The 21,245-nt window shown below is 49.9% G+C and overlaps 3 protein-coding genes across 13 annotated transcripts in view; 2 read left to right on the plus strand and 1 right to left on the minus strand.

Annotated features, from left to right (window-relative positions):
- Strada (STE20 related adaptor alpha) overlaps nucleotides 1-1,218 on the plus strand; it is a 32,429-nt gene extending 31,211 nt beyond the window's left edge. For all 10 annotated transcript variants that reach the window (XM_038327131.2, XM_038327136.2, XM_038327126.2 and 7 more), the window contains 2 exons: nucleotides 92-134; nucleotides 407-1,218. In XM_038327131.2, coding sequence (XP_038183059.1) covers nucleotides 92-134; nucleotides 407-559 — 196 coding nt within the window. In that variant the 3' untranslated portion in view covers nucleotides 560-1,218. The remainder of the gene's footprint in view (nucleotides 1-91; nucleotides 135-406) is intronic.
- A 2,225-nt stretch (nucleotides 1,219-3,443) lies between these two features.
- On the plus strand, nucleotides 3,444-5,962 carry Limd2 (LIM domain containing 2). Of its 2 annotated transcripts, none has more exons than XM_038327993.1 (5): nucleotides 3,444-3,584; nucleotides 4,573-4,667; nucleotides 4,811-4,855; nucleotides 4,942-5,081; nucleotides 5,177-5,962. In XM_038327993.1, exons 2-5 carry the CDS (start codon nucleotides 4,626-4,628, stop codon nucleotides 5,334-5,336), a joined length of 387 nt encoding a protein of 128 aa, XP_038183921.1. In that variant the 5' UTR covers nucleotides 3,444-3,584; nucleotides 4,573-4,625; the 3' UTR covers nucleotides 5,337-5,962. The 2 variants fall into 2 exon arrangements, with proteins under 2 accessions (XP_038183921.1, XP_038183920.1); XM_038327992.1 differs by lacking the exon at nucleotides 3,444-3,584 and adding an exon at nucleotides 3,863-3,959.
- Nucleotides 5,963-7,424: 1,462 nt separating this feature from the next.
- The window catches only part of Map3k3 (mitogen-activated protein kinase kinase kinase 3), a 92,645-nt gene continuing 78,824 nt past the window's right edge, over nucleotides 7,425-21,245 (minus strand). Inside the window, exons 8-16 of the mRNA XM_038327927.2 lie at nucleotides 18,177-18,250; nucleotides 15,876-15,943; nucleotides 15,577-15,669; nucleotides 14,750-14,941; nucleotides 13,732-13,880; nucleotides 12,968-13,099; nucleotides 12,370-12,499; nucleotides 11,709-11,886; nucleotides 7,425-10,089 (exon numbers count right to left, since the gene is read on the minus strand). Coding sequence (XP_038183855.1) covers nucleotides 9,861-10,089; nucleotides 11,709-11,886; nucleotides 12,370-12,499; nucleotides 12,968-13,099; nucleotides 13,732-13,880; nucleotides 14,750-14,941; nucleotides 15,577-15,669; nucleotides 15,876-15,943; nucleotides 18,177-18,250 — 1,245 coding nt within the window. The 3' untranslated portion in view covers nucleotides 7,425-9,860. The remainder of the gene's footprint in view (nucleotides 10,090-11,708; nucleotides 11,887-12,369; nucleotides 12,500-12,967; nucleotides 13,100-13,731; nucleotides 13,881-14,749; nucleotides 14,942-15,576; nucleotides 15,670-15,875; nucleotides 15,944-18,176; nucleotides 18,251-21,245) is intronic.

Genomic DNA, 21,245 nt, shown 5'->3' on the forward strand with positions numbered 1-21,245 from the left:
AGGGAAGAGGTGGAGGGTCTCGGAGAGGGTGAGTGTCAGGGTTTGGACAGCTGAGCCCAGGGGTCACGTGAGGCTTTCCTTTTCTCTCCAGGCCGAACGCCAGCACCCTCCTGAACCACTCCTTCTTCAAGCAGGTAAGCAAGCGTTCCCCTGGTTCCCACCCTGCTGCTGCTGCCCTGTGGTTGTAGGCACCCCTCACCTCCAACCTCTTAGTGTAGGGGTAGGTGTTCTTCCTCTGCCTGACTGAACTAGAGGAATACTGGTTTTTGAAGCCCTATGAGGCACTTGCCTGCCTTTCCTTTTTGGCTCCAGGGCACCACGGGGCAGGAACCATGTTCTGGTAACTGAAGGCCCTGTGGTGTCCTGAGTTGTAGGATCTTCCCTCCAATTTGTCTCTCTCCCTCAGATCAAGCGACGTGCCTCCGAGGCCTTGCCCGAATTGCTTCGCCCTGTCACCCCTATCACCAACTTTGAGGGCAGCCAGACTCAGGATCACAGTGAACTCTTTGGCCTGGTGACAAACCTGGAAGACCTGGAGGTGGATGACTGGGAGTTCTGAGCCAATGCAGCCTGCATCCTCCAGTGGGGTGGGGTGTGAGCCCCGGGGGCCCTTCCTGAGGATCAGCACCTACCTCTAGGTGCAGACTGGGTAGAAAGGACATTATGCTGGCAGAGCTGGCTGCCAGCTGCTTGAAAGGACATTCTGAAGAGACTTCACTGTTTTTGTGGCTTTTGAAAAGACACAGGGAGTCCCAGTCACCAGGGACTTGGAGAGACCCGGAAGCTGACATCCTGTTCTGTGAGCTTGGGGCCTCTGTAGAAGGAAGAGACACTGCTGTAGCCCCGAGGCTGAAGTCCAAGCCCAGAGCTTAACTCACGACCCAGGGACCCTGTACTTCCTCTTCCCCGCACTCTCTCCTCCCAGGCTGTTGCACTCATGTTCTGTGCTCCCAGATCCTGTGGGGCTAAATGGGGGACAAGTCCTAAGCATCCTGCCCCTGCCCTGCCCTCAGGCGTCTCCCCAGTTTTCTGTCTTTAAGCACCAGGGCCGGGTCATCCTCATCCCCACCTCTCTCTTGGGCCCTGACACCTGAAACCTCTTAGCTCGGCTGCCTGTTACACTCCTTCCCAAGAATCCGCCAATGCCCCTGCCAGCTGCTGCCTTGGTGCCTCCTTCAAGGGCCATAAATGTCTTGCCTCGTCTGAGGGCTTGAGTAAGTCTTACGTTGTGTTAGTTTCATTATCAGAACAAATTAAAAATTTCAGAGTATGTTAGGAATGCCACTAATGTTTCCATCTGTGCAAAGACTGTAGCTGGCTTGTATGGCCAGACTCAAGTGCAGGCTATCATTCTCCCAGAGTGGGCCGAGTGGGTATAGTGGGTATAGGACTTGGCAGTTGTTGCTTTCATAAGCAGACATACCAGTTTCTTTAAAAACCCATGGTCTCTTAATTCCCTAGAATTTCGGGAGTATTATATTAAATTTTGCCTTGGCAAAGTTATCTGAAAAGGGTACCAGGGCTATGTCGGCCAAGGGTGGAGGGCTTTATCGTGGCTTCTGGTGTTGGTGCTAATACCCAGCTACCATGTAACCCAAGAACCCGTTGTCCTGGCAGCCAGTGACCAGAGCAAGGGGACGGGCTCGAGCCTTGTTTCCGTGCGTTTCCACCTGGCTAGTCCCCTGGGTGAGGCACTTCAAACCCAGGTTTTTGTTTCATTTTTTGTTTTTTTTTTTTGTTTTGTTTTTTTGTTTTTTTGAGACAGGGTTTCTCTATGAGTAGCCCAGGCTGTCCTGAAACTAACTTTGTAGATCATACTGGCCTCAAACTCACAGAGATCACCTGCCTCTACCCCCCAAGTACTAGGATTAATGGCATTGCAGCACCACTGCCTGGCATAAATGTCAGTTTAAGGAAGTCCTCCCTTCCTTTTCTGAGGCTTCCCAGGTCATCAGATGCCCCCACTTTCCATTTTCTTAGAAATTTTTACAGTTGAGGCTGGGAATGCAGCTTAGTTGGCAGAGCCCTTGCCTGGCATGCATGGAGTGTTGTGTTGGACCCACTCCCCAGCACTGCGTACACTGGGAGTGGCGCATGGTACACAGTTATAAACCCCGCACTTGGGGGTAGAGACAAGAGGATGGGCGTTGAGCATCAATCTCAGGGACATAGCTGGAGACCTTGTCTAACAACTACAGAGCACGTAACTTTTTTTAAGGGCATGTGAGAAAGGCCCACATGACACCCTAGACTACTTCTACAGACCTGCCCAACTTTTTTTTTTTTTAAATTTTAAAATCCTTTTCTTTTCCTTTTAGGTGTGATCTTGTGTGCATCAGGATAGGACTTGTAGCCCAGGGTGGCCTCAAACTCAGAATACTGGCGTGGGCCCACAGCTAGCCGTTTTCTCTCCTTCCACACTGCCTTCCTCTTTGCTGTCCACAGATGGCCCCAGCAGGGCAGGCTGCCAGTCAGTGCCCAGGAGCAGCCTCTTGGTATCCCTAAGGGCTTCAACTTTCTTGCATCAAACAGCTCCCTTGGCCACTCCGATGACAGGTGTGACAATTTCCCCAGGAAGAGTCACCCCTGGCTGTGGAGGAGCACCCATCAGGAAGTCAGTGGCTGAGCCTCATTGCAGGCAAAACATGGTCTAGAGCTGGAACCCGAGACTGAGAGAGACGAGTCGAGTAAAGCACAGCGTGGGTGCATTAGCAGCCAGGGAAACAGCGCGCGGGGGTGGGGGGGGGTGAGGGGCTGGTGGGGACGGGTGGTGCAGCCTGCTGCCTCCCCGTTCCGCTGCCAGGCGGGAGGCGTTGAGCTGTTCTGTTCCCTGACACGCGTGGGCCCTCGCTAGAGCCACCAGTTCTATTCCTGTCCCGGGTGTGGGAATATGTCGCTGAGGGCTGTGTGCTTCGTGAAACAGCTTCAGGCAAAGCTTCCAGCAGAGGTCCGTGCCCCCGAAGCTGCAGCCTAGAGGCCCTCCAGTGCAGGGCTGTCCTCCCCGCGGGTGGCCGGCGGCACCGCAGTCCTGCCGGCTGAGCGGCCAGGCGCAGCTCTTGATGTACTTTGTTCTCTAAAGAAGTCCGCTCCCTTCCGTGGAGTGAAGTGTGCTTGCTGCAAGGAACTGGGTACTTTGAACTAAGGGCTTGACCTGGGCCATGCCCACAAAATCTGGCCACAGAAACCGTTTGGAATACCCGGCCTGAGGGGGTGGGTGCTTTCGGAAACCATGCAGCTGTGCAAGTTCTGGGGGTGGCGGATCTGTCACACCCCTCACATGGCGGCATCGGCCCACCAGAGGCCACCTTGACCTGACATCGGTGTATGGAGGGACCACGAGCTGCCTCCATCTTCTTCCGCAGCACTCCGTGGCTGCCAGGGGACCTGTCTCCGGAGTCCCCACAGTGGGATAGCTCAGGGTACCGGGTGCCCGGAGCGCAAGGAGGGGGCGGAGCTAATGGGACTCGGCCTTCACAATGGCCAACGGGTAAACCGAGGCAGCGAAAAGCCCAGACCCATTTCTGAAGGTCCGCGCCGGGAGAGCCTCATGTGGTGACCGTAGGCTGAACTCATCCCCGCCCGAGGTTAGCGATTCACTCCCCGCCGTCGTCCCTTCCCTACTAGTGGCAGGGGAGGTCGGTTCCGGGAGGCGGGCGAGCGCGGGCTGCGAAAGCGGGGCGGGGGGCAGACAAAGGCGGGGGGGGGGGCTTGGCGAGCGAGGGGAAGACAAAGCACAGAGGGGGGGGTGGCGGCGGCTTCTCCCGGAGGCGGCCCCGGGCGCGCGGAGCCAATGGGCGGGCGCGGGGCGGGGGGCCGGCGGGGGCGGGGGCGGCGCCGCGGTGAGGCGGCGGCTGCCGCTCGGGGACCACTGGCAGCGGTGGCAGCTCGCGCCCGCGCCTCTCGCACCCGAGGCGGTCCCCCAGCGACCGACCCCCGCCCCGCGGCGCAGGCCGGGCCCGGTGAGACCCATGGCGGCCGGGGGGAGGGGCGCGGAGCGTTGCGGGGCCGACGCCGCCTGGCGGTTCGCGCGCAGCGCTCGCTGGGACCCAGAGGCTCGCGTCGGTCCCGCTGGGCCGGCCCGTGGTGGGTTGGGTTCGGGTCTGGGGTCCAGAGGAGTAGGCGCCGGAGGCGGCGCAGCCAGGCCGGGCGGGAGGCCGGGCCGAGCGCTGTCCAGGGGCTGGATGTCTGAGCCCGGTGCGGGGGGACCGCGGGTCAGGCGGTGCCCAGCCCAGACCTCTGCTGACCTCCCGTCACCCCCGGTGGGGTCTCCGCCCCTTGGAAACACACGCAGGCACCGCGGAGCCCTCTGTCCCTGGCCGCTCTCGCTAACTTTGTTCTAGCCCTACATATGTTTCCACTCAGGGACCCCCCCCCCCCATCCCGTGGGGAGCTGCATGAGGGGCGGGCAGGCTGGGGAGGGGGATGAGGGGCGGAAGTGGCAAGACACAGAGCAACAGGAAATGACTTAGGGAAAGTCCCAACCGCAGCCCCTCAACCCCCTGCCTAAAAACACCCCAGCCTGCAGGATGGGGGAGGGCTCTTGGGGCCCCACTGACTGACTTCCCCTTACAGAACCCTCCTGGCGCCGCGTCTCCACCCAGGCCGCCAACCATCTCCGAAGAGCCATGTTCCAGGCTGCCGGAGCCGCCCAGGCCACCCCCTCTCATGTAGGTGACCAGCCAGGTGGGAGGGGTAAAGGGGACAGGAGCAGCTTGTTTGCTTGGCACCCTCTGCCACCTCTCGAGTGCCCCTGGGATCTGGGCTGGGCCACCGGAGAGCTGACCCCGCTCTGACTGCTCCTCTTCCCCAGGAAGCCAAAGGCAACAGTGGCAGCAGCACGGTGCAGCGCTCCAAGGTAGGGGCCCAAGGGTGGGTGTGGGTGGAGGAAAGGGTGGATGCTGATCAGGCTTCTTGCTGAGTGTACCCTACCCCACTCCACAGTCCTTTAGCTTACGGGCTCAGGTGAAGGAGACCTGTGCAGCCTGCCAGAAGACTGTGTACCCTATGGAGCGGCTGGTGGCAGACAAGCTCATTTTCCACAACTCTTGCTTCTGTTGCAAACACTGCCACGCCAAACTCAGGTGCGCCCCTGCCCTGCCCATTTAACTTGCCCCCCAACCCCATCCTGCCTTCCAGCCCTGACCTAGACTGACCCAGCTGTTCTCTGCTTCCGCAGCTTGGGCAGTTATGCTGCACTGCACGGTGAATTTTACTGCAAACCTCACTTTCAGCAGCTGTTTAAGAGCAAAGGCAACTACGATGAGGGGTTTGGCCGTAAACAGCACAAGGAGCTCTGGGCCCACAAGGAGGTGGACTCGGGCACCAAGACAGCCTGAGGCCCTCTAACATCCATTCCCTCCCTGCACATGGCCTACAGCTGGCCAGTGGGAAGGAGGTTGATCTGGGCTTGGGGGAGCGGGTGGGAAAGGATGAGGCTCCCTCAGATGGGTTTCAGGCTTTGGGCTCTGCTCCAGGATTCCTTACTTTTCCCACAGGAGGTAGAGGTTTGGGAAGCAGAATTGGAATTTTCACCATACTGCTTCCTTCAGACCATCTCACCTCACCCCAAGGCTCCCTGGGATGCCCACAAGCCCAGCTTCCCTATTTAGGTGCCTTTTCTCCAGCAAGGAGTCAGCATGCCCTCCTCAGGGTCCCAAGTTCCCACACTGCCACCTGGGCCTTGTGTACCCCGTGTCTCCCCATCTACCTCTGCCCTTAGCCTGGTTCTGAGCCACAGAGATTGGAAGAAGAGGAAGAGTGCCATCTGCTGGGCCTCTTATATGTCACCTCACTGGTGGGGGAGGGGGCTGGGAAGAGGCAAGACACCCCCACAGCCTTGGCCTAGGGGCCCCTTGCTGGAGCCTCAGCTAACAGGGTCGGCAGTAGCTATGCTCCCCTCCTCTCCACTGCTGTGCTGTTCTTACTGTTGTGATCAACCCTGTTTTAAACATGTTTAAACAGATCTTGACTCTCTATTATGTGGCCTGATGGGGGAGCTTTGTGGCAGGTAGGCTGCAAACTCATCACAGGGATGGGAAAGGGGGGCTTCTGGCCTTGAAGGGGCTGGGTGATGGTTGTCCAATAAGCATTAGCTTGAAGAACTGGTCTCTGCCAACTCAGGATGTCAAACTTTCAAAACCTGGAATCCCTTTTGAGTTGTGGGAGAGAAGCCAGGCCCCAGATTCACATCCACACAACAGTTTTGAGATACTGTCTCACTTAGTATGTAGCCCTGACTGGGCTAGAACTCAGACATCTGCCTGCCTCTGCTTAAGCACCGAAGTGCTGGGGTTAAAGGTATACACCACCACCGCCCACCTCACTGCAGTTCCTCAGAGGTGGAATGGGGCCCAAAGCAGAACTTTACAAGACTGCCTGTGACTGCCTTTCTGCTAGCTGGTCCCAGCTGTCCAGTTCCCTCCTACTCCTTTGCCCTAGAAATTTGCAAGGAATGATGGGAATCCATAGATGAGCAAATGCCGCTAAGTTTCAGTGCTGCCACCTTTTCCTCCTCATGGCTGTCATCTTCCCAGAGCCTCTCCTGGGAAGGGAAAGGTCACAACTGCTGTGCCGGGTCATTCACAAACAAATGTTGCTCCTCTAAGAGCCCATGCATACTGAGGAGGACTGCTCACAGCAGAGAAGCAAGGCGAAGACACTCCCTCAGCGGACATCTCTGTTGTCCTGCCCCACGCCCTACTGCCCTGACTCCTGCAAACGGCCTTTGGGATAGATGGCTTGGTGAGCAAGGGGGTAAGCAGACTGCCAGGGAATCCAGCCTTTGGTCCTGCTGGCGGATGAACCACTGCAGATTGTTCTTTCAGGTAAACAGAGATGGGAAGGCCTTGTATCTATGGGGACAAAATGGTCTCTTGCTGCAATCAAGAAACAGTGGCAGTGCCGGGCAGTGGTGGTACACAACACCCAGTCGCAGCGCCAGGGAGGCAGAGGCAGGCAGATCTGAGTTCAAGGCCAGCCTATGAACTACACAAGTTACATAGTTGAGTTCAGGACAGCCAGGGCTACACAGCGAAACCCTATCTCCAAAACTAAACAAACAGAAACAGTGGCAGGGTTGGGCATGGTGTTCAGGAGGCAGAGACAGGTGGATATTTGTGACCTTGAGACCAGCCTGGTCTGTATAGTGAGCTCTAGGTCAGCCAGGGCTATAGTTAAGATCTTATCTTAAAAAAAAAAAAAAAAAAAAGGGCCATGTATTCAGATCAGATGGACCAACAGTGCTGCCTCAGTGGAATGAGAGGCCACCTGGGCTAGCAATGATGCTTTGGCCAAGTCAGGCCAGGACCCCACTTTTGGCAGCTATTTAAACTTGGTATTAGGCATCCCATCCCCACCCGACCCATCCCAGTACAAATTTCTACCAACCACCTTTAACCACAAGCATGGTCACAGGACCCTTCTGATATAAATGATCCCTTTTATTGTAAGTAATGCACTGGCCTGGCTTTGCACTGCAAGCCCTCAGTCAAGATATAATCAAATAACTATGGCTGCAGGGTCTTCTGCACAATCCACAATTCAGACACAGACACAGAGCTGGGTGAGTGGGAGGAACAGGAGGGTGGCAGCATGCACCTGACCCAGGCCTGGTCCTTCCATGTGGGGCTGGCCAAAGCAGATAAACCCCATGGAATGTCAAACAATTGGTGGCATAACACTTTGCACAACAGGCAAGGGCTGCTTGAGACTGTCCTTCAGAACCTTCGGGCCCATCCTAGAGCCCTACAACTGCTCATCTGGATTTATTAATAAAAAATAAATTAATGGCTTGGCCCTGAGGATGCTGAACCAGCATGTCCACAGTTTTTGGCACACACACAAAAAAAGGGTTTTTTTTTTTTTTTTTTCCTTTGGAGTGCAGGATTTGTTGGCTTACTTTTAAGTTCATTTTTAGAAACATTCCCTCTGAGGTAAGATACCCCCTTGTGGGGGCTCTGTGAGAGCCTGAACCTGGGACAAGCAGAGTCGTCTCATCAGACATCTTGTCAGCCCACCAAGCTCTGTTTCCTCTTGTGGTTTGGAGTTTGGATGGGGATAGGCTAAGGGGTGCTACAGCCATCAGGATGGGGTCAAGGAGAGGCCGAGCTGCCTTTTGGCAGCTTTGGTCTAAAAGAGGGGCCAGGCCAGTCCCCACCCTGGGCAAAGGCTAAGGTGGAAGCAGAACTTACTCACTGGCTTCAGAGCAGTTAGAGGATGGCCTGACAGACCCCCGGGAAAGGAAATAAAACAGAGGGTCCAGGCCCAATTGGCACTGTGCAACACATAAATCTGCAAAACCAGCTGCTTTCAATTTCTGTTCTCTCTTCAGGAGTCCATCACCGGTAACAGTCTAGAATTGATATATATAAAAACCATCAAATATGGATCTGAGATATAAATTAACAAGTACAAGGCCTCACATTACATGATGTGAAAAGGCTAAAAACAGCGATAGAAACTACATTCATAAAAGTGCATCGTCAACATACAACGAAGGCTTTGGCTTGTTCTGTGCCCATGGGGAAGTGGGCATGGCTGGCAGAGCTGCCTGGCGCTAATCCCCAGCTCCCTGGAGATGCCCATCCCTGGGCACTGGCATTTTTAATTTTTTTTTTTTTTTTGCTTTAATAACTCCTAAGAAATGGGAGTTGGGAGGGAGGAGCTGTAGCAATAGGCACATTTGGAGGGGAAGGAAGGGGCTGGAAGAAGGACCAGCACCCAGGCTGAGGTAAATATGGCCGATTCTAAGCTGCTCAGAGTCTTTCCCCAACCCCTGTTGGCATCCTCCCTTGTGGGAGGAACAAGGGATGAGGCTGAGAACACAACTGGGCAAGGCAGGCTAAGGAACAGAGCTGGTGGTTTTGGACATGGTGGTGGCGGCACAAGGGCTTTCCTTTCTACCCAAAGGAGTGGGCTCAGGCCTGACAGGTTTGAGATGCAGACAGCCTGAGACAGCCCTCTGAATTTTCCTGAACTGCCCAATGGGGCCAGAGCCAGATGCCCTTATTTGTGTTGCCTACTTTCTCTGCTCCAGCAAGGGAACAGATGCCAGGCCAGAGGCCATGCTATCAGCTCTTCCCAGTCCAGCCCAAAGCCCACATGGGTCTCCAGAGCTCAGAGGCAAAGTCTCCAGTTTAGAAACTGGGAACAGCATAAGAGTGACTCCAACTTGTAAAACAGAGACAATTGCATTGACAAGACTGGGTTTCCCCAGTTACTGGAGGCAGCTCAATTTCTCAGGCCCTGCTTATGGGAGCAGGCTCCTCCTTCCCAGAATAAGGCAGCATAACATTTGCTTCTTTCAATCTTTGGTAAAGGACAGGACTGGCAAAGCACACCTGGAGGCTCTAAGTGAGGGCAGCCCAAACGTCCTACCTTGTGATGTCTGGGGAATGCTGGGCTTTACCTCAAGCTTGAGTGGGCTCATGCAGCCCAGAGATACTCTGGTAATCTCCAAACATTGGGAGGAGAATCAAAATAACACTCTGAATGAAATAACACTATTCATACCCTTGAGTAAGTCCTGTGCCCCAGTCCCTCCTGGCTTCAGTGCTGACTGCAATGTTAGGACACATTGAGGCCATGGCTGTCTTACATACGGTTTCCCAGCCCCTTTCCTTCTGCATTGTGCTTAGGATGATGGAGCTCTTGGGTCTTATAGGCTGGGGTTCTCAGTCTCGATGCCACAGCTATCCCATCCTGGCTTTGAGTCCCAGTGACAGAAGGGGCACAAACAATGGCTGGACCGAAGCTCCACTGTCCTTAGCCTTGCCTGGAAGAAGCAGCAACTTCACTGAGCCTGACAGCAGCCCCTGGCCTTCTCAGCAGGTGGCAGCTGGCAGCAGCATGGCCTTGAGAGCTCAGTACACGAGCTGTGCAAAGTGGTGTGTGAGCAGTTCCTCGGCTGAGGGTCTCTGACGAGCCTCCACAAAAATGCGCCTCAGGAAGTCCCTGCCGTGTTCTGAGATGTGAGAGGGCAGCTGAGGATTGGTCGGCTGGGTGGCAATCTTGAAAATGGCAGCCATAGCTTCATACTCTGCCCAAGGTGGTTTCTCTGTCAGCATCTCCACTACAGTACAGCCCAAGCTCCTGGAAGAGAGAACCTTATGTCATCTGTTAGCCACCCTACCATCTGTAAGGAAAGAAGTATCGTTCTCAGTCACAGTGAAGGACAAACACACCAAAGGGTACTTACTGAGACTGCAAAGAGTACTGACAGACTCCAAGATAGCTATGTCAGCCTCCATTTGGTGTAAATAGCTCTTATTTCCTTGCTTTCCTAGTTTCTGGGGGATGTCAGCATTTCTTCCTGTCTATGTCTTTCTCATGTGAGAGACTGAACCCAAGGCCTTGTGTGTATTTAGCATATTCAATATTATTAAGTGCTGGGTGGTCATGGGACACACCGTTAAATCCCAGGACTCAGGAGCAGTTGCAGGCAGATCTCTGTGAGTTAGAGGCCAGCCTGGTTTACAAAGTAAGTTCTAGGACAGCCAAGGCTACACAGAGAAACCCTGTCTCAACACACACACACACACACACACACAACAACAACAATAGCTACCCCAAACCTACTGTGTCTCTTGGCTTCTGGTCCCCCACTCCTTGATTGTCCTCTGCCACATTTCCCACAACCCTCTCTGACCTGCTTTTTTCTCTAAGGAGCTCATTACTACCCCAGGCCCACCAGGTAATTCAGGATAATATCTTAGTTACAGAAGCCCTACTGCCATAGAGGTTACATTTATAGGTTTTGGCAGATAGGATTTAGACATCTTTGAGGACAACCCATGATAACTTTCCAAGGAGAAAAGTTTTCATAACTCTTAGGCCCTTTATGAGAATGGACATAAAAATTAAATCAAATGCAAGCTGTTTGGGCACAAGAAGGGGTTAAGTCTACTCATGTTAAGAGACAAATCTAGGTCTTCAGAATGTATCCTGCTCTGTATGTGTGTTTCACATGCATTTGAGTGTGTCTGTATTGGTGCATGCAGAAGCCAGAGCATGACAAATATCTTCTCTGCCTTACTGCCTTGAGACACTGTCTCTCACTGAAATGGAAGCTTGCTTTTTCAGTTACACTGGCTGGCCAGAAAGCTTGCAGGATCCACCCATGCTTGCCTCCCAATCCTGGAGTTATAAGCATGAGGAACCACGCCTAGCTTTTTCTGTGAAAGCTAGGGACTTGAACTCAGGTCTTTATACTTGTACAGCAGGTATAACTATTAGGTCATCCCTAACCCCTGAACCTACCTACCTACCTGCCTGCCTGCCAGCCTGCCTTCCTTCCTCCCTCCCTTCTTTCTCTTTTTTTTTTCTTTCTCTATCTCTATTTTTTGAGAAATGATTTCATTATGTTCCTGGTTGGCTTAGAACCACGCTGGCCTTGAACTCATAGCTATCTGCCTACCTCTGCCTCCCCAGTGCTGAGATTAAAGGTGCCACAACATCCAGCCCAAACCTTGCATCTTAAAAAAGGTCCAGCAAATATGGATTTTGACCCTCACGGCCTAAGTCCTTAGCCATAACCTTTTGTTGTTTGGGATAAAAATTCATTCCATTTATCCCTCCCCCACCCCCTGAATCTAAGCCCTGGGTGCATCAGTCCCCGTTTCTCACACTGTCAAGTTCACAAGTTCATGTCTGATGTAGAGAACCTTCAGCTCAGGCAGGGAGATAGGTTCCCGGCACACCCCAGTGCTCACCACACGTCTGCCTTCCTTCCGTAGCCCTCGCCGCTGATGACTTCAGGGCTCATCCAGTAGGGTGTGCCAGTGACAGAGCGCATGCCTGTCCCTGACATGCAGATGGTCTGTAGGCGTTTGCTGGCCCCAAAATCCCCAAGCTTCACATTCCCAGCTGAGTCTCGGAGAATATTGGCTCCTAAGGCACGAAAGGGCAGAGGCTACCACTTTGGACCCTCTTATATTTTTCTTTTATCTCCCCTTCCAGGTGACTGAAGGCCAGGGCCACCACTGACTTAGACATAAGCTGAAAAGAAGCCTCACAGTATAAAAGAGATCACCCCCATGTCGACATTTGCATTTTAGGGTATTTTCCCTACATTGCTCAACCAATTTTTACACCCATCTCCAATTAAGGAAGCAGTTGGGGTCCTATTTTTCAGAAAGCTCAAAGTAGTTAAGCTAGTGTTTGGTCTACTTGTAACTGACTGGTAGGTAGCCTTGAACCTAGGCCTCGCTATGTTGGCCTGACTGGCCTGGAACTCACTGTGTTGACCAGGCTGGCCTCTAATGATTTACCTGCCTTTGCCTCCCTTCCAAGTACTGGAATTAAAGGCGTGCGCCACTATGCCTGGCTGAACCTAGGTCTTGATGCCTCCGCCGCAGCTTCACCTCTACTCACCCTTGATGTCCCGATGCACAATCATGTTGCTATGCAGGTATGACATGCCCTCCAGGATCTGCCGGGTATACTTGCGAGTCACACTCTCTGTCAGAGCTCCATAGGCCTTCAACTGGTCTTTTACAGAGCCCTAATAGACCACAAGGAGTCAAGAGAGTCCCTCAGGGGCTAGCTCATGAGAGGAGACAGGTTATTTCCAATCCCCAGGACTGTAGCAAAGCAGTGATCCATTGGAGTCTCATTTGCATGTATAGGCCACTTTTGCCAGGAGCTATCAGACATTTAGGAAAAAGCCCGAAACAGTCCTTATCTTAAGCAAGTAGGACCCAAGACCAGGCTGAGGAGATCCTCTGTTCCAGGCAGAGGTGCTTACTTGATGTGAACCAACCCTTCAGGACCCTCAAGTTAGATAGAACCTGGGACATTTCTAATCTCACACCCTCTCTGTAGCCAAAGGCTCAGGGCCCTCTTGTCATCAATCCTGCCATCACTGCACATGGTTTCCCAGAACCTCATCAGATGAGGCCCAAGTCAAGGGTGACCCACCCCCACAGCCACTAGCCCTAGGTCAATTCCACATGCACTCAAGAGCACATACCCCTGGCATGTACTCCATAAAGATGGTGAGGATCTTCTCAGCACGGTCCCGCAGGCAGCCATAGTACTGCACAATGCGTTCATGCTGCAAGTTCTTCAGCAACTGGATCTCACACTCCAGAGCACTCACCTCCTAGAGAGGGACCACTGGTCACCTGGGCACTCAGGGCCCAGTTGTGCCCACCTGGGGTCAGCTTATCTTGCCCTAGTCTATGATTTACAGGGGTCTGCTTTGGAAACTTCAGCTGGAGAACAGCAAACTCTCTCAAATGTCTGGTCCTTGGCCACAATGCTGGGTAGCCCTTGGGATACAGCATTCTTTACCCACAAGAAGGCAAACAGGAAGGAGTGAAGAGGGAGAAGAGGCTACAGAATCCTACTTAAAGTAACTACTGTATTTGTCTATTCACATTGAGGTATAGACTATGTGACTCCTACTTCCAGAGGAACAAATGGGTGAGCTCCATAAACTTCCTTCTGCACCAAGGCTCTGTTTGGGGAATGGGTCCAAAGAGTGCCCTTTGGGAAATTAGTCTTCATTGTCTCAGTTTGAGCTGATAGGACTTTAGCATGGATGCAGTCCTTCTCCTAGAAGCTCCACACCCTTTGGGACATTGGCTCTTCACCCCTTGGCTAGGGCTAAGATGAATAGCAAAAAAAAAACTTGGAAGTTTGGGAAGTAACTTGTATCACCTTAGGCAAATATTCAATAGGTATTTTGGCTAGAGGGAGAAGCTGGAGGTTTGTGTGTAGGGAAGGCCATACCTTGCTTGTCTCGGGACTATCTGGGTCAAACTGGACCTGCTTAGAAGCAAGTTCACGTCCTGTGTCCACATCATAGCACAAATAGACCCTGCCAAAGGCACCTTGACCCAGGAGCTTCCCCCGACGCCAATTAATGGGAGCACTAGGAGCTATAGAGGGGGGGGGGAGAGAGACAGAGAGAGAGAGAGAGAGAGAGAGAGAGAGAGAGAGAGAGAGAGAGAGAGAGAGAACATTAGATCATGAACTTTCTGTCCTTGTACCCTCCTGTCCTACTGAAAACCATAGAACTCTGCTCAGATCCTCCTTGTACCATCCATCCCTTGCTTCTCTTGCAGGCCTAAGCCCTTGGTCAACAGGGTAGTTCTGAGAAGCAGGGGCCTGGTAAAATGGTGTTCTGTGTTGAACAAATAACTTTATTTCCTGTTTTTGTTTTGTTTTGTTTTTTTGTTTTTCAAGACAGGGTTTCCCTGTAGTTTCTAGAGCCTGTCCTGGAACTAGCTCTTGTAGACCAGGCTGGCCTTGAACTCAGAGATCCGCCTGCCTCTGCCTCCCAAGTGCTGGGATTAAAGGCATGCGCCACCACCACCCAACTAATAACTTTATTTTCAAAGCTCCTAAACATGTTTTTCATCTATTCATTTTTTGAGACAGGGCCTTGGTGTATAACACATACTGGCCTTGAACTCACTATGTAACTCAAGCTGGTCTCTAAGTGTTCAATCTTCCTGCCTCAGCTTCCTGAGTACTGAGATTATAATACCATCATGCCTAGTTGCTCTTAATACCCGAATGTGGCAAAAAGCCCTTTAGCTTTAAACATAGGAAAACTAAAACCAGGTAGAAGAAATGCCTTATCCTACAGCCATCGAGTTAGACCTACATTCTAGGGTGTGGCTCCTCCTCCAAACTCTGAGGGGAGGGTGCACTTATTATTACTGAGGGGAGCTGCCAGAGTGGCACACAGAGCTCTTGTCCCTGCAGCTGTTTCAGCACTCTCCTAGTCAGGGACACTTCTCACATTTGGTTGGCACATTCCTTTCCTGCACGGAGAGGGCATTCTCGCTGTCTGCACTCCGCAGGCGCCCACGGGGGTCCAAGTATTGCACAGCTACACCCATGTTCTCGCCATTTGTGCTCAAGGAGCGACTTGAGGGCACCAGAGTGAATAGGTTGCCTTGATGCCGCCGTATCCTGGGAAATGTTCTTCTGCCTACGGAAGTGCAGGAATAAGGACAGAGCAAGTCAGAGCCCTGGCCACAAACCCGGATGTGCAAAGCAGATAACGGTGACAACCAGCTCAGGTGCATTTCATCTGCCCTCCTGCCTGACTCATGCCACAAAGGCTGCTATCCTAGCTCGCTAAGAATCAAGACAAAAACAGGAATTAGGAAGTTGCGTGGCTAAAGAAGCCCTGAACATAGGGAAGGCATAAGACTGATCCTCAGACCCAACAAAAGGCAAACCACAGCTTGTGTTCTGTTCAGCATCCTATTCCTGATCCCTCTGCCATAACTTCAGTTCACCTGTTGCTGCTGCAGAAGATGGCATCAGAGAGGGGCACCTGGGATATCTGTGTAGTACAATGTAGTACAAGGACAGTGTTCCAGTGGCAGCACCTGCATCTACCAATACTCCCCCCCCACCCAATATTTGCTTCGTTCCTATCTCTTTGCCTCAAGCTTGGGGCACAATGCCTCAAAAATAAGGGAAAACGCAGAAGTGGGAGTACCTGGTTTCCTTTCCATCAACCCCGAAGCCTTTCTTTTGTGGTGGTTTTTTTTTTTCCCCAGGCAAAACTTTGATCATTCACCAGCCTACCAGCAGGGGGCAGTATAGAGCACTCACCATCGTTGTAGTCTTTGTGGTGTACAGACACATGGTAGCGCCTGGGATAGGTTCCACCTTTGACTCCTTTATCATAGAGCTGGGTCTCCCGATCTGAGGAAGACAGGAGAATTACTAGACTGTGGGTGAGTCAAGATAGGTGAGTCACTTAAGCTCCCAGGCCTCCTGAGATTTTAGAGTAGCAACTCCAGGAAAAGTAGCATACAGTTTTGTCTTCCCAATTTAGAGGCATTTATGGTCCCAACACGACACTCTTTCCCCAACCCCTGCAGTACCTACCTAGGCTCTGTGGAACTTACCTGAGCATTCCTTTCTGTTGTCTGGGAAACTCCTGGCTCGGGACATTTGTGATTTCCTGAAGGATGGGCTGAAAAAAACAAAAGACTACAAAATAAGCTTTAGTGCACATCCAGAGGGCAGAAGGAGGGTATCTAAGTGCCCCCCCCATGATGATCACAGAGGGAGAGGTGCAGGAAAGCTGCTGTGCCTGGAGCCTGGTCTCTGGTGCTCACCACCCCACTTCACTAGCCTGCAGCCAAACAGGAGTGACAACTCTGCCTTTTCTGCTGCATTCCATGCTGGGCTCGTCCCCTTTCTATTCTTGGCCTTTTTCCTAATCTCTAATCTCTATGCCAGGTGAAGAAATCAAACTAAACAACAATAAACCAACTTGGTTTAGGAAGTAATAATGAAAACACTATAGTTTAAAGAATGCTTTCTTTCTTTCCTTTCTCTTTTGTTTCTTCTTTAGTTTGGTTTTTTGAGGCAGGGTTTCTCTGTGTACTCTTGGCTGTCCTGGAACCCACTTTGTAGGCCAGTCAGGCCTCGAACTCACAGAGATCGGCCTGCCTCTGCCTCCTGAGTGCTGGGATTAAAGGTGTGCGCTACCACTGCCTGGCAAAGAATGATTTCTAATTTTACAGAGGATTTCCTCATACCTCTGTAAGGTAGGACACATAATAAAACAGGTACCAGTTATTGAACAGCTGCTGTGCTATTACTATTCTTACTGATCACCTGCAGGTTAAAAATAAGACTCCACTTTATGTGCCAAGGACATTATGCTGCTCCAGTCTGTTTCTGTTTCTCCACCAGGCACCCTCCATTTAGACTACCATCTCATTTTAGAGATGGGGAAACTAAGAGGGAAGTTGATAAATTTAAGCTACCTTTTCAACATCCAGTTAAATCTGAATGAATCTTTGACAAGCAAGTACCTTGTATGTGTATGCATGTATTATGTGGATGTGTGTGCATGTACAGGTCAGAGGTTGACAACTGGTATCTTTCCCAATTGTTGTCCCTCTTATTTTTACAGACAGAGGTTCTCACTGAACCTTGAACTTCAGATTCAGCTAGCCTGGCTGGCTAGTGAGTCTCAGTTATCCTCCTTTCCCTACCTTCCCAGCACTGAGATTACAGATGTGCAGTGCTGTACCCAGCTGTTTTACTTGGGTTCCGAGAGACTGAACTCAAGCCTACATTCTTGGACAACAAGCATTTTACTAACCAAGTCATCACCTTTGTCCTCCAAGTATCTTTTGAGATCAGAAGACTCAAGAAAGTTTTGGAGAGCTGCCCTGCTTTCAAACAACTGGACCACTATCCTCCCTTGACACTACAAAATTTTGAATAGTCCAAAGCTACTACAGTCAGTCCCTGTTCTGGCTGAGAGTTTGGCCAGTGGTAGCACCTTCTGTCATATTTACTGGTACTGTTTTGTTCCCTGATTGGAGAGCAAGTCCCAAAGAAACCTACATAATAATATGTATGTATTCTATGATATCTAGAAGAAGATGGTGATTAGATTAGTCACAAGATCAGTACTTTCATCAACTAATCACATAATTAAGGAAGGAAGGAAGTTATTCCTATTTCCTAGCCCCAGACTACTCCCCAACCCCAATCCCCAATCAAATGAGTTCTCAGACATAAAGAGGTGAAGGTCTGCTCCAAACACCCTCACAAGCCACATAGGAAACTGAGGTAGGAAGACTGTGAGTTCCAGACCAGCTATCTAGTAAGCACTCGTCACAACAAAACAAAATAACACAACACATCCTTGACACAGTTGTTTGGTATATAAAGAATAGCACTGACTTCTAAGTGTAAGAACAAATATTCTACATAAAGAGATAAAAGTTACAAAATCTGGATATTCTGTTTTCTTATTATTCTAAGCTAGCTTCTTCTTCAACCATAAACTTTTGGAGAAAGAAAAGAAAAAACAAACAGATCAACCTATGGGTGAGATTCCATTTTTTCCCCCAAATTTCAATAGCTATTGCTTCTCAATTCAAATCACAGTAATGAGGTGAAAAAGTAGGCAGACTATAGCATGTGCAAAGTCAAAATACATAAAGCACTGGGAACAACACAGCACACAGTAAATGAACTGTTCTTCTAAGCTATCATTAAGTTTATTTCATTGAGCACCAAACCATTCTGACAGTCCTTGGGAAACTGAGGGCCTCTCTAAAAAGCATACTGTTTTAATCCTAGGCCTATGGCTGTATCAGGGACATGGACTAGTCACTTCTCTTAAAACCATTCCAAAAATGCCTACTCATTGGGCTCCCAAACCACCCATACCTTCATACCTGTCTGCTGACCTGTCCAAGGATTGGCAGCTTCCTGATAAGGAATTTTCAGCACTGCTCAAGGGATCTAGCATCTGAAAGGCAAGCCACACAATCAAACCACAGTTTCCACTCAAATCCCAGCCAGAGCTACCATATGGTCCTTTTTGTCAAAATATGGAAGTGTCTTTGTTTCCCCATGTAGTGGAAGAAGGGTACAAGGTGCAATTCTCTCCCTTAGTTTGAAAGGCAAGCTTCTAGGATGAAGGAAAATGTTTGGCTGGCATCCCTAGGCGCTCTGCCAATAGAGCAAAGCAGAGATACTGCCTTTTCTTTTTTTTTTTTATTTTTTTTATTTTTTAGTTTTTCGAGACAGGGTTTCTCTGTGGCTTTGGAGCCTGTCCTGGAACTAGCTCTTGTAGACCAGGCTGGTCTCGAACTCACAGAGATCCGCCTGCCTCTGCCTCCCGAGTGCTGGGATTAAAGGCGTGCGCCACCACCGCCCGGCGATACTGCCTTTTCTTGTTGGCATTTTCTTGGCCCATCAATATTAGTGAGTGCCTGGCACTTGAAATGGTATTGCCTGCAGAAGTCTCCAGTGGAGTTTGGGTGGGAACCTAATGCTTCTGTTTACACTCTATAATTCATAATTTACAAAGACAAGCATTACCTCTTTTCACAGATGAACACTGCAGACCAAGAAAGGTCAGGAGACATATATCTAAACTCATAGAACTACTGAGTAAATAACTGGTATCAAAAACCAAATTCCCAGATCCTGACTCTAAAGCAGAGGTAAGAGATATCTATGTAAATTAAATATCATTCTAGCTTATAGTCAAATGCATTAACAAAGAACCTTCAGAACGTGGTTTTGCTTTTGTTTTTTGAGACAGGGTTTCTCTGTAGCTTTGGAGCCTGTCCTGGAAATAGCTCTTGTAGACCAGGCTGGTCTCAAACTCACAGAGATCCGCCTGCCTCTGCCTCCCGAGTGCTGGGATTAAAGGTGTGCACCACCACTGCCCGGCCAGAACGTATTTTTCCCCTAACCTAAAGGCTTCATTGTTTTTTCCCTGATGGAGGAGTGGTAAGGATGGGAGTGCAGCCTTCAAATTCAAAATACCGTCATCTCTATATGCATGGGGGCTGCTTCCAGGACTCCTGCTGATATCAGATCATGCATGTTCTAGTCCCTTATATAAGATAATGCAGTATTTGTAGGATAACTACACACATATCTTCTTGTAAACTTTACATCATCTTGATTACTTATATATAATAATATAATGTAAATGCTTTAAATCATCTTGTTTAGGGAACAACAAAAAAGAGACGTCTGTACATAGTCAACACACACAAATAGTATTTTCTGACCATGAAAGACTGAAGGCTGATGGCCGTCCAGCTTACATGAAATTCCCTGGGAAGAGGGAGCACAGAAGGAAGAAGAGTGTAAAGGGCTTCCTATAGCCCATAAGTTTGAATAATGAAAGTTACAGGAATCAACTTTCTGTAAAACCCCACATGTACTGGTATTAATTTTTTTTCTTTTTTGGTGTGTGTGTGTGTGTGCACATATGAGTGCAGAAGCCCACTAAGTACAGAAGAGATGTCAGAGCTCCTGGAGCTGAAATTATAAGCAGTTGTGAACCATCCGGCATAGGTGGTGGGAACCAAACTTAAGTCTTCTCCAAGAGCAGCAAGAACGTTTAACTGCCGCACCATCATTCCAGCCCACCTCCGTTTTAAAGATTTTTTCATTTTTGTTTGTGTTCATGTATATTTGTGTGTGTGGAGGGGGATAGATGCAAACACCCATGGTGGTCAGAAGACAGTGTAAGGTCTCCTGCCTCTGGAATTACAGGCAGTTGTGTGTTATCTGACATGGGTGCTGGGAATCAAACTCAATTCTGAGCCATCTTTCTAGCTCCTTCTGTTGGCTATTTTATCTGTTAGAAATTTTCTCTTCTTAAGTCAAATTCCAGAAACCTGATGAACTTAACTCTGCAATAAAGACAAGCTCCTTGAAAACAAACAACAAAAAAACCCAGAAATAAAACAGAGATTTTTTTATTTTTATTTTTTATGATCATTAGCATTTTGCCTACATGTATATCTCTTTGAGGATGTCAGAAGCCCTAAAACTGGAGTTATAGCCAGTTGTGAGCTGCAGTGTGGGTGCTGGGAACTGAACCTGGCTCCTCCAGAAGAGCAGCTCCTAACCTCTGGAAGAATGTTCCTAACCGCTGAGCCATCTCTCTAGCCCCCAAATAGAGATCTTATCTTTACTCAGTTTACTAACCCAAAGTGTAATTTTTATTACACTTTTATTAAGTAAGCTACTGGTTGAAAGCTAGCCATCATAATGGGTGTGCTACTGTGGTGGACACACTATCAGGTGACCAATGAGGCACCCTTCCCTTGAGTACAAGAACTGGGGCTTGGTTCTAGTCAATAAACTAAGGCGGAGACAATAGGAATGCCCATCCCCATGGTTACATTATATTACAGAAGTCTACAATTTTGCCAGGTGGTGGTGGCACATGCCTTTAATCCCAGCACTTGGGAGGTAGAGGCAGGTGGATCTCTGTGAGTTCAAGGCCAGCCTGTTCTATGTAGTAAGTTCCAGGACAGCCAAGGCTGGCTACACAGAGAAACCCTGCCTCGAAAAACCAAAAAGAAGACAGAAAAAAAAGATGACAACTCCAACTTTATAGACTGGAACAACAGAGCTTGGATTGGCTTTGAAGAAGGCCATGATATAAGAGATTGATAATAAGGAACTGCAGGCAGCTTCTGGAATCTGAGAGAATCCTTGAACAATCTCTAGCAAAGAAAAAGGGCCACAGTTCTACCAAATGTAAGGAACTAAATTGTGATAAGAACTCTAAGCTCAGGATGAAAATGCAGTTGGAGAGTACCTTGACTGTAGTAGCCCTATGAGACCATGGGGGGAAAACCCCATTACGTCATGTCTGGACTCCCCATCTAAAGACACTAAGATAATAAAGGTATACTGGTTTAAGACCAAATTTGTGATAATAAAGGTATACTGGTTTAAGACCAAATTTGTGACAATTTGTTATGTAA

Source organism: Arvicola amphibius, chromosome 4, assembly GCF_903992535.2.
Source record: "Arvicola amphibius chromosome 4, mArvAmp1.2, whole genome shotgun sequence".
NCBI classification, from domain to species: domain Eukaryota; kingdom Metazoa; phylum Chordata; class Mammalia; order Rodentia; family Cricetidae; genus Arvicola; species Arvicola amphibius.